Raw genomic sequence first — 12,611 nt, 5'->3', positions numbered from 1 at the left:
ATTCAATGTGCTGATAGAAGTGAAATGCTGTATTTAAGACTTTTAAAAATGGTGCCATTACAGGGAAATATTTTCATTTGCCAAGTAAAACATTAGTTTAAAGTTTAAACATACATCTGTTCAGTATAACCTAAAAAAGAAACCCTGGTGGCTTTGCAATAAATTGGCTTTTTATTTCCACAGATACCAATTTATCACTGCAAGCTTGGGCAATGTGTTTTTTTATTGTTCTCTGGTGGATAACATGTGTCTTGCCACTGCTTTCCTCCAGCATGTTCTGTTCTTCCACTTCCAATTTTAGTCCACAGCTGTGTTATTTCTTGGCAATCTTTGGTCCAAGGATTCATCAGGTGTGAATTTGTTTAACTGTCAGAGATTAGCCAAGGTCAGCTAGTTGTACACCTGCTGTGATTTTAGCTTGTCTAGAGGGGAACGAGATGGCTCAGCAGTTGAAGATGCTGAGTTTGTCAGCTGGAAAACTGATAGCCAAGGTTTGAGACCCAAACTCTGCACAATGCAGTGAGCTCCTGTTATTTGCCCCAGCTCTTGCTCACCTGGCCATTTGAAAACATGCAAATGTGAGTAGATAAATAGGTATCACTTTAGTGGGAAGGTAATAGCATTCCGTACGTACATACATACATACATACATACATACATACATACGGCTGGTGTGTGTGTGTGTGCGTGTGTTTGTGTGTATGTTTCAACATAACTCTGGAACGCCTTGAGCAATTTCAATCAAACTTGGTACACAGATGACTTATTCTCTGGAAAAAAAAATACTGTGGGGGTAAGACACCCCTAACACTCTGTGTGTGTGTGTGTGTGTGTGTGTGTGTGTGTGTGTGTGTGTGTGTGTTCCAGGATAACTCTGGAATGCCTGGGTCACTGAAAAGGAATGAGTTATATCTATAGTGTCAAATCACAGTACTTTTGACAGTGATAGTGAGCACTAGTGTGATAGTGTTAGGATACAGCCTGTTGTGTCTTAAGATTGAGTCTACTGTACAGCACAGTGCAGTGGCCATGGTAACGCTTCACAGTACTCCACATGGGGGCTCCAACCTAATACAGAATTAGATAAATAAATACCCAGGCAACGCCGGGTTATCAGCTAGTTAAAGTTAAATATAACCTGGAAATTAAATGGAACTTAATCTTGCTTGGTGTCAACCACTATTTTCTAGAGGATAGCTTTGGATCAAGGAAAAGCATACTTCAATTTACAATATGGCATAGGGTGAGGACTGGTCTGCTGTGACTTTTTTTAGCCAACTATGTTTAAGAGAATAATGGCTCTGCATTGCCATGGATTCAATCTGATGTGCTGAATTTTTTAAAGAGTTCTTTTACCAGTTTGCAGAATGATGGCAGAGGTTAATACAAAGTCTGTGGCATAATACAAAATATCCATTTTAGAGCCTGAAATGTGTGTTCAAATATTCCACAGCAGTCAGAATTAGATCAAGTCCCCCTTCCCCCCCATTTGGAAAATGCAGCAATAAAATAGTGAATTGGAAAAATGTCTGTGACAAAAAACAAAAGAACATGATCATATAAGGATTATTCATCTTAACTCTGTAGTAGAATAAATGATTTGCTGTCCTTTGCATTTTCCATCCAAATAATTTCTTTCTTTCTTATTTTCTTTCTCGCTCTCTTTCTTATTTTCTTTCTTCTTTCTCTCTTTCTCTTTGTTTCTCTTTCTCTTTCTTTTCTCTCTCTCTCTCTCTCTCTCTCTTTCTTTCTTTCTTATCTCTCATCACAGAATAGGTATGAGAAGTGTTTGGGTGATATGACTATGGAGATTCTCAATCATCCAGGTCATGGTTATCCCAAAAATGCTTTTTCTAAAAGGCAACTGGACTTTTTTTTTCTTTGAAAATGTTTCACCTCTCATCCAAGAAACCTCTTCAGTTCTATTTGGATGATAACAATTACACACACCAATACATACCTGAGTAAGCTCTACTGAATGTTGGAAGACTCGAGTTCTGGGTCTGTGGAGATGTTAACAAGGTCAAGATGATGTTTGTGACCATGTCATCAAAGTGCCCCTCCTATTTTACATGAATCATTTGTCCAGATTTTAGACAGGAAGGGCTGTGCTCACAGTTATGGCCATTGTGTTTCTCATGAACATTTATTGGTTACTCATTTTACAACCACTTGTAAAGGAAATAAACAAGTGAGTTGTCTCTAATGCGATCCTTTCGCTACTGTTTTCTTTTTTTACAGAAAATCTCTTGGCAAAGCATCCACAAGATCCAAAATGTCAGTAAAATCTGCCAAGATGTATTCTTCCCTCCAGAAAGGGGCCGTCCTCTGCGATCCCAAACCGCAACAAGTGAAGAAGATTTTTGAAGCTTTGAAAAAAGGGCTTAAGTAAGAAACATTTCCAAAACCAATCATATGCATTTGGGGGAGTTTACAATATTTTGTTATGTCTTATTTAATTTCACCAAAAAGAGCTGAGAATAAGTAAATGAATTTCAATAATGGAGTCACTTTAAAAAAAAATATATCAAGATTTTTAATTTTTTTAATACAAATTATATTATAGGAACAAAGCATTGCCCTGGTCTTTTATTTTACATTTTACATAGTCCATTTTACATCATAGTTTTTTTTCATTTTCAGCCAAATTATTCTCTTCTATTATTTTCATCTTTGTACTTATTTTTCTTAATACATAAACAATATCTTCAATTGCCCTTTCAAAGTTACACCAACTTTCCCATTTCTTATTTTCTCCATTTATATATTTTACCATAAACAACATATATCTTCTAATTCAATTTAAACAGAGAGCATTTCTTTCAATTTTTCTACAATTAACAATATACTATAATTTCTTTATTTCTTAGTTAATTACATGACAATAACAAATTTAGTACTATCCTCTTTGATCTACTATTGTAACTCTTTCCCCCTTTCTTTCTCTTTTAACCAAATAATGGAGTCACTTCTGATGTTATGCAGTATAGTCAGTGAAATCACTTAACACAAATTGATTCCCACAAAATTAAAACATCCAAATAGTCTTTCACAAAAAGGCTTTAGTTCAGGGGTTCCCAACCCTGTTCAGAACTGGGCTGCAGTGAATGTGTGCACACAGCTCCACTTGTACACGCAACGGGCAGGCGATCACCCACATGTAGCCTCATTAGTGCAAGCGCCGGGCACATGTGCTCGCTGCTTGAGCAAATGGAGCTACATGTATGCACTCACCTGCCGCTCACACGGAATCATCTCCTCTCCCCCACCGGAAAGGTTGAAGACCGCTGCTGTTCTGTGCCAGGAGTGTCAAACTCGATTTCATCGGGGTTGTGTTTGACCTCAGGAGATCAGAGTGGGCATGGCCAGTTTGCCGTCACTCATGTCAGGGACGCCTGTGGCAGTCCAAGTGGTCTGCCAGTGAAAAACAGGCTCCTGATTGGCCCTTGTGAGCTTGTGATTGGCCCTTGTGAGCTCCGTTTTTGGCTACAAGGGCCTCCTGCAACCCTCTGCCAGGGAAAAGAAGCTCTGTTTCGGCTGACAGAGGCACCACGGACTGGTCCTTTGCTGCTTCCAGCGTGTCCCTGCGGGCCAGATCTAAGCACCCTGCGGGCTGGATTCAGCCCATGGACCTTGAATTTGACACACTTGTTCTATGCCAACAAAAAACAAGTTATCTGCACTGATTGGCCAGTTTATTTGCCAATAATCAGATGCACTTTTGTGGCATCTACTGTGTGCGGTAGTGTCGTGCTGGAAGCTTTACCTCACAGCAGAATTATATTGCAGAGATGCAAAGATGGCCTTGAGCAGTGATATCACTGAGGAACAAGGTTTACCATTTTTGGTTAGGTCATGATATGGACACCCTGATGAGATTGTCCCGACAACAGAACTTAATTCCGTGTGTATGTTTATAACAACACATGCCAAATTTGACTCAGCATACTCCTCCATGGATGTTATCTTAAATAAGATAGCATAATTTGCTGTATTGCAGTGATTATTTATTTTGGATTTAGACTTGTAGCTTCCTATTTATGATTGTTCTGATTTTTTGAGGGGAGGGGAAGGAATTGCCATAGTCCCATGGCAACTGGAGACTCTGACCTTAATGTGAGGGAAGTCTGAGCTTCGCTTGCTATCTTATTCTTCTACCAGAGCATTGGTTGCAGGGCCTCCATTTTTTAGGCACTTCTTTATTTCAGTTCTGTCTTCAGGAACTGGAAGGAAAGTTAACCAATGCTTAATCTTTTCTGGTTTGGGTAACATGCTACACCATGGATAAGCTGAATTAAAAGCAAACCATGGTTACTAATCATCAGCAAGTAATAATTTGCAAAAAAATCTGCCTTAATCATATTTCAACCTATATGATCAGTAGTGGGCAGCTGTTGTGGAGAAGTCCTATTTCATATAGATTATCATTGATTGATTAGGTGCCATCAGGTTGTTGTTAACTTTTAATGATCACATAGATTTTCTCCATGATGATATGTCTCTAACATGAACTTTTGGGCCTTCCAATTGTCATGTTGCTGAGTATATCCATCTTGCTATTGGTCATTCTTTTCTTTTTTTGCCTTCCACCTTTCCCCAGATATGAATATTTTCCAAAGAGCTGGATATAATGTGTCTAACATAGGATAATTTGAATGTGGTCAATTGTGCCTCAAGAGAGAATTCTGGTTGATTTAGTCAGTGATCCATTGGTTTTAATTTCTTGCCTGTCTTCCATAAGTATTCTCAGGAGTCTTCTCCAAACCGAAGTTCCAAAGTGTCAATTCTCTTTAAAAAAAAAAAGAAAAAGGCATGGAATAGTTTTTTTTTAAAGAAAGGAATTTTAACAAACATCTGTCAGTATCTTTATATCAAACCAGGGTGTAGCCACACTTGGAACACTGCACTTAATTCTACATAGAAAACAAGCACATGTCTTCTTTTCCTACTGTATATCAAATAGATGTCAAGCTATCTTTCAGACCTAAATAAATCACTAATGGAATGTTAAAACATTTGGGAAAAGCCATTCTTTGGATGCAGGTAGCTACTTCATTTATATTAGCTGGCACATTTATGGCAAGAAAAATTTTCAACTCAATAAAATTTAAGACTGCATTTTGGACATCTGTGTGCAGAAATATTTAAATTAGACTTAGAGATTACTGTACAGTCTTGGCAAAAGATCAAATGGCTGAATTTTAGAGGAACAATGGGCCTCAGGTGGATGGGTGGGACTGCAGTGGTTAGGGGGAAAATCCCTCAAATAAGTTGGAAGAAGCATGCACTGCTTAATATAAACACAATGAGCTGCTCAGATTTTGCCTCTTGTATAATGCTGACTGTATCCTTTTTAAATACATGAAGAGAAAATTAAGTTATTTGTGTCTGGTCTAAATTAACCCACAAACTTATAGGAATGTAAGCCAATGGGGGTTTTATCCTTGTGGGCTGCTGGAGGTTTTGTCTGCAACTATTGTACTGATGTACATATGTGTCTATATATGTACTTCTGGTGATAGTTAGTATGTGTCTGGACCAACAGAGTTAAAGGACCAAAATAAACAGGATAAAGGCTCCACTGCAAAGCAGTAAATAAACAGATTGTTATCTCCTGCACACATCTGAAAACTAAACTACTCTCAAGCTAAGATCCCATTGTGTTTAATGGAAGTGTGGTGAGAGACTAGAAAATGTCTTTTTTTTTCCTCCTTGATCTCTGAAAATGGATCTGGTCTATATCTAACTTTTCCCTTTAGTGAATATCTGGAAATGCATCAAACAGAGCTGGATTATTTATCGGAGTGCCACCGAGACAGAAGAAGAAATTCCAGATTGGTAAGAAGCTTCTTTTTTCTTGAATTTAATATTAAGATGAAACTGAACAGGGTCACACATAGGTTGAGGAGCCTTGGTTGGCTTAATCATGACTTATTGTCTAACCCAGTCACCTGGACTTTCACATTTTGCTAAATCACTAGGTATTATGGAGATAATCAAGAAATGGTCATTTAAAAAGTTCATTGAGTTTGCCAGAAAAGTTAGGGCATCTGTATTCCTTTTTCATTAAATGCACTTTATGCTGTTTTGGCCTTTTGGACATCAATTTGCACAATTGGACTATTGATTTCCCAGTGGGCTGTTTTGAATGGCCTGAGTAGAATGTCCATTGGCCCCTTTTTCACTGCATTTAACGTTACTATAATTTTTCTTTTGTCCATTGCAATCAATGTTTGAGGGGGTTATTCCTTCCCATGTCCACCTCTGGAAAAAAAAATACTTTCCCCCAAATATTTTTTTTTATAACATAGAGATAGTTAGACCTTTAGTTTCCCCTGTGTGCAGCTTTTCTTTTTATGAAACCCTGAGACACAGTAATTGTAATCTGGTGTGAAATGCACATATTTGGCACAGAAGGTTCCTGAATTCATGCATTCAGATAGAGGAAATAAATGAGACTCTTAGTCCTTTTAAACAGAAAGTCTGCTTCGGCTTATCCCAAACTTTCTTCATTTCAGTAGAACAATTTAAGGCTAGAAGAGAGTTGTTTTATTGTTGCTGTTAAGATATTGAGAGAAGAAAATCCTTCCCAATGTATTGCAAATCACTTTAAAACTCATGGCAGATTTCAAATGTTTTTTCCCCTGTTCATCCCTGTTGCAGTTTACCTCCTGAATAGCAAAGAGCAATGGAGTTTAATTCTTTTAACTAGGTTTTTCACATCAAATCCTCATTAGGTTGGCTTATGAAAGTTGTTGGGTAATATGTCACAAAATTTAAATAGTCAAAAGTAGATTTTTGGCTACCAAAACAGTTCCTAACTGCTCTGCTGTGAATAACATAACAATAATGCTTAGACTTATATACCGCTTCACGGTGCTTTTACAGCTCTCTCTAAGCGGTTTGCAGAGTTAGCATATTGCCCCCAACAATCTGGGTCCTCATTTTACTGACCTGGGCAGGATGGAAGGCTGAGCCAATCGTGATGGGAATCGAACTGCTGGCAGTCGTCAGAATTAGCCTGCATTACTGCATTCTAACCATTGCACCACCATGGCATTTGATTGCATCTACTTTGTTACTCTATGATTACGGAGCAAACTCAGATCAATGAAGTGAACTGTTTAATCTTAAAGCACAAGGCAAAATATATTGCTATGCAGCTAAGTCACATATACAAATAACCTGTTAAATTACAAAGCATTCTTTATATGTTCTCTGCTCCTTGAAAAGGAGCTGAGCTCAGGCAGATCGGTTGTGACCAATTGGCACTCTCTTGGTTGAACCTTATGGAACCTGGATTTCTTCTTGCACAGATGACTCATCCAGCAGTGAATAGCAATTGTTCTCATGAAACAAACAGTATCAACCACTTATGAAAGTACAAAGACTGTGAAACAATTAAAGTGAAAATAACTGTAGTTTGCCAGTACATTGAATATCTGTTTCTGACTTTTTAAAAATTCTTGATTCTCGCCCTGTCCCTAGCCTTAGATTTGGTATCTGAAGAAGATAATACAGATAGTCTTTGACTTGCGACCATAATTGAGCCCAAAATTCCTGTTGTTAAGTGACACATTGTTAAGTGAATTTTGCCCCAATTTACAACTGTTCTTGCTACAGTTCTTAAGTGAATCAATGAAGTTGTTAAGTTAGTAACATAGTTGTTAAGTGAATCTGGCTGTTGTGGTCCACTGGCAGCCTGCGGAGCTAGCAACAGAGTCAGACAGTGAGGAGGTTGAGGAGGAACATGGGAAAGTTCTGGAATCTGGGGAAGGCTCAGACAAGGGCTCTGCGTCGAAGGCAGAGAGGGGGAGCAAAAGTAAATGAGCCTTTGTAGGAAGCAACTTTGTTTGTTATGGTTGGTTTAAAAGTCTGAAACTCTATTTTGACTCTGTGCTCCGTGTGGCCTTGCAAAGCTAATTGCCAATTAGGTCTCTGGTAGTGTTTCAAGGGAGATAAAGGCGCGTGCTTATCAACCTTATCCCGAAAGACTTTGGCAGACTTCTGTCGGACTCTTTACAAACTATTTGTGACTCATTATGGACTGTGAATGAACATATTTCACAGCCATTGAAATAAAAATAAGGTTTTTGGAATTAAGCGTGTGCTTTTTACTGTCTCAGGAAGCCTAGGTCAGAACACTGGTTTCCCCATTGACTTTGCGTGTCAGAAGGTCACAGAAGGAGATCACATGACTTCAGGATACTGCAACCATCCTAAATACAAACCAGTTGCCAAGCATCCAAATTTTGATCACGTGACCATGGGATGCTGCAATGGTCACAAGTGTGAAAAATGGTCATAAGTCACTTTTTTCAGTGCCATTGTAACGTTGAACGGTCACTGAATGAAATTGTAAGTCGAGGACTACCTGTATGGAATATGTAAAAGCAAGCAATGTGAACAAATGGCATATAACCAACCAATAATATTTGAATCCTTTGTGTTTATTTCTGGATTAATAACAGCAATGTGTGATTCTCTCTTTCATAGAAAGAGCTTAAATAGTTGGTCTGCATTTGATCTGTGCATTAAATTGTTGCATTGCTTTTCAGGGTTTCTACTATGATTTGGACAAGGTAAGAAATTGTCTTGGTAATGGCTGCAATGTAACTCTAACATACGCTCCCTTAACTCTTTTTTATTACCTGTTTTTCTTGACTATTTTTCTTCTTGTAAGATGGTTGGTCCCTGGAGATATACTGTGTTTTCTTTTCAGGAATCACACCCTATGTATCTGGAATACATTATTCAGGTTTCCATTTATTAATTTAACATTCATTCAATGTGAGAAAACATCTGTTAGAAATGGAACTTTAGTGTTAAAAGACGGAAGGAAGCAATAGGGACGGAAGACAGTGAAGTCAGGAGGAGGAGGCTCATCTTCAAATCAAATATCTTCTGGTCTTTGATCAGCTTTAGGACTCATTTTATAAATACTGGAATATTGTTCCAAATTTATCTATGTGGTAATGTTTTTCTCCCCTTTTGGTTTAGTTTTATAATCAGGAAGATTGATTTTTAGGATTCTAGGCTACACAATAGAAGCTCATAATAATATTATTAATATTAATTAATCTACAGACCCCTCACATCCTGGACATAAATTGTTTCAACTTCTACCCTCAAAACAACCCTATAGAACACTGCACACCAGAACAATTAGACACAAGGACAGTTTTTTTCCTGAATGCCATCACTCGGCTTAACAACTAATTTCCACAACACTGTCAAACTATTTACTAAGACTGTATTACTATTCTTCTTCTTCCTACTATCTCTCCACACTTATGACTATAAACATGTTGCTTGTATCTTTCAATTTATATTGTTTTTATTTGTTTCCCAGTACGTTTTGATGGCTTATTAATAACCTTGACTATCACTAAGTGTTGTATCTTTTTATTCTTGATGAATGTATTTTATTCTCTTATGTACACTGAGAGCATATGAACCAAAGGCAAATTCCTTGTATGTCCAATCACACTTGGACAATAAAGAATTGTGTTCTGTTCTGTTCTGTTCTGTTCTGTTCTGCTCTGCTCTGCTCTGCTCTACTCTGCTCTGCTCTGCTCTGCTCTACTCTACTCTACTCTAATATTGTTAACATAATAATATAAAACCTGAGTTTTAGATATGATATGAAATCCAATGGTTTACTCATTATTTATTAGATTTTTTCCTACCTTTTTTACTTTATAAATAACTCAAGGTAGTGAACATGCCTAATACACCTTCCTCCTCCTCTTTCCCCCACAACAACAATAACCCTGTGAGGTGGGTTGGGCCGAGAGAGAGTGGCTGACTGAATGTTACCTAGCCAGCTTTCATGCTTATGGTGACCCTAGAAGTCACCGTCTTCCAGTTTCTAGGCAGCACCATAGCAACTCTACCAAACTTCCCTCTCCAGACGCTTCTTCTGGTCAGGACTGGATTTTGTTTACTACTTAGGTGAGATAAAAATAAATACATTCCAGGGGAAGGCAATGACAAATAACTTCAGAACTAAAATAGAAAAAAAAAACCTGCACATGTTCATGTAGATCAAAAGATTCTAGTGTGACTTAAAGGACTATTTTACCCCATTAAAGTTCCAATGTTATTGATTGCTGTTAGGTGAGCTCCCCGTTGGGAGAGCGAGTATGTTCAGCGAAGCGTTGGGAGAGGTGTGTTGGAGAACACACAAACCAGCATATAGAGACACTGCTGTTTAAATAGGCTTTTACTTTCGTGGAAATAGAAGTATCAGAATCCATCAAACAGTCCAAGTCATACACGGATAAGACAGTCAGTCATCAATGTCTTTCAGTTAAGGGATAATCCAAATAACATAGTCCAGTATCATATAAACAGTCCGGTACACAAAGTTTGCTAACAATTGCAAAACTTACAATAGCTCATGGCACTTTCTAACAGCCAGCTTCCAAAACACTCAGATCAGATCAGATCAGCCCAGCATCTAACAAACAGAGAGCTAACAGTCATTCTGGCTCCCTCTTATGGCCGATTGAGGAAAACAGCAACCAATCACATTTTACAGTATGATTTAAAGAAACAGGTACAACATTGTTACATGGTTTATATATTGCCAACCCAACCATTAGATTATATTCCTAACAATTGCTATTGATTCACAAATCTTTGAAGCATTTATGATGTTTTCTCTAGGACATTTGTATGGCTATGAGTATTTGGATACTTTTTTGGATCACTGCCTCCGAGGTCAAGTGTAGCTGCTCCCCCCTTTGCTTACTTATTTTCCAAATATGCATGCTGCTAGGTCTTCATGACTTATGTGCTCTTCCCAGGTATTTAAATACTATAAAAGCATCTATAGAATTGATTTGGTCACCACACAACCACACCACTCCAGAAAGAATGCAGGGAAGAGCAACCAAGATGATTGAGAGACTGGAGACTAAAACATATGAAGAACGGTTACAGGAACTGGGCATGGCTAGTCTAGTGAAAAGAAGGGCCAGGGGAGACATGATAGCAATGTTCCAATATTTGAGGGGCTGCCACTGAGAGGATGGAGTCAAGCTATTTTCCAAGGCACCCAAAGGCCAGATAAGGAATAATGGATGGAAACTGACCAAGGAGAGATTCAACCTAGAAATAGGGAGATATTTTCTGACAGTGAGAGCAATTATCCAATGGATTAATTTGCCTTCAGAAGTTGTGGGAGCTTCATCACTGGAAGCTTTGAAGAAGAGACTGGACTGCCATCTGACAGAAATGGTATAGGGTCTGCTTGGGCAGGGAGTTGGATTAGATGACCTACAAGGTCCCTTATGTACAATCAAGCTGATGTTGTCCTCTTGAAATCACATAGGTACATTTGATGATCTGCCCTAACCTGATCCTTCAGGATCTAGAGAATATCTAGACCAGGGGTGTCAAACTCAAGGCCTGGGGGCCAAATCCGGCCCATGGGATGCTTAGATCTCACCCGTGGAGCCACCCTGGAAACAGAAAAGGACTGGCCCGCAGTCCTACTGCCAGTGAAAACGGAGCTTGGGAGGACTCCTGTGGTCCATTTTCACTGGCAGAAGATTGCAGGAGGCCATTGCAGCCAAAATGGAGCTTGGGAGCCCATTTTTGCTGGCAGAGTGCTCGGTCCACCATATCCCCCCTGACATGAGTGACATCGAGCTGGTCACACCCACCCCGGCCCTCCAAGGTCAAACACAACCCTGATGCAGCCCTCAATGAAATTGAGTTTGACACCACTGATCTAGACCATAATAGAGCATTAGAATGAAATAATAACAACTTCTGGGATATGCAATGTGATGGAAAGCCCTAATTCCTTTCTTTTTTAATCTTAGTTGGTATATGCCCGTGATAACAAATGTAATCAATGCTCGCGGATAAGGAACATCCTACTGTCAGGCCTGCAGCGGTTCTTTAAGAATCCTTGGCCTGCCACACTCTCATTAAGGGGGGGATTTAGCAAGGGGTAGAATGTGTTGTTTTCAAAATAAAAAAAATCCTTCCTAGAAGCTCAAGGTCATCTTTTGTCTCGCAAACCTTTGCACCTGATCGGAAGCAGTTGGGCGTAGGTGCTAGCGTGGAAGAAGAAGATTGGACCATGTGATGGACTGTGGGTGTGGGGAACAAGATCATGAACTTTTAACTGGGTGGGATTCTGATGTAACTTCCAACATGCCTGCCTTATTAAATTGGAACTTTAAGCATAGTTTTGCCTTTGACTCTGATTTAATTCTGCATGATATTTGGAACACTGACACCTACTTTGTCTAAACAAGGGTTTCTGTTTCATGAAACTACATTTTATAATAAAAATCAATGTAATATCTGGAATTGTTTAAATAACTTTTGGCTCATCTTTTTCTGTTCTTTCAAAGCAAATCCGCTCTGTTGAAAGATATATTAGGAAACTGGAATTTCAAATAAGCAAGGTAAGAGTTTGATTTCTCTGACTGCAAGTTTATTGCATTGGTATAAACAAATCTTGACAAAGAGTATTTTTTTTCCCACCGTAGGATTGATTGTGGGGAAATTGTATTAGATGCTTTCTGAAAACTTTTAATTAGTTTCCTTGTATAAGGAGAGGCCTTTTCTTCTCAATGTCTGCATTCACA

General features: G+C 38.6%; 1 protein-coding gene across 1 annotated transcript in view; it reads left to right on the top strand.

The window, feature by feature from the left end:
- RIPOR3 (RIPOR family member 3) overlaps window positions 1–12,611 on the top strand; it is a 143,585-nt gene that overhangs the window by 69,763 nt on the left and 61,211 nt on the right. Inside the window, exons 3-6 of the mRNA XM_032218282.1 lie at window positions 2,242–2,388; window positions 5,760–5,838; window positions 8,559–8,582; window positions 12,375–12,428. Of these exons, the coding sequence (XP_032074173.1) occupies window positions 2,242–2,388; window positions 5,760–5,838; window positions 8,559–8,582; window positions 12,375–12,428 (304 nt within the window). The remainder of the gene's footprint in view (window positions 1–2,241; window positions 2,389–5,759; window positions 5,839–8,558; window positions 8,583–12,374; window positions 12,429–12,611) is intronic.

Source organism: Thamnophis elegans, chromosome 5, assembly GCF_009769535.1.
Source record: "Thamnophis elegans isolate rThaEle1 chromosome 5, rThaEle1.pri, whole genome shotgun sequence".
In the NCBI taxonomy this organism is placed as follows: Eukaryota; Metazoa; Chordata; class Lepidosauria; order Squamata; family Colubridae; genus Thamnophis; species Thamnophis elegans.
The sequence above is the reverse complement of the archived record's forward strand: the minus strand, read 5'-3'. Positions and strand labels throughout refer to the sequence as shown.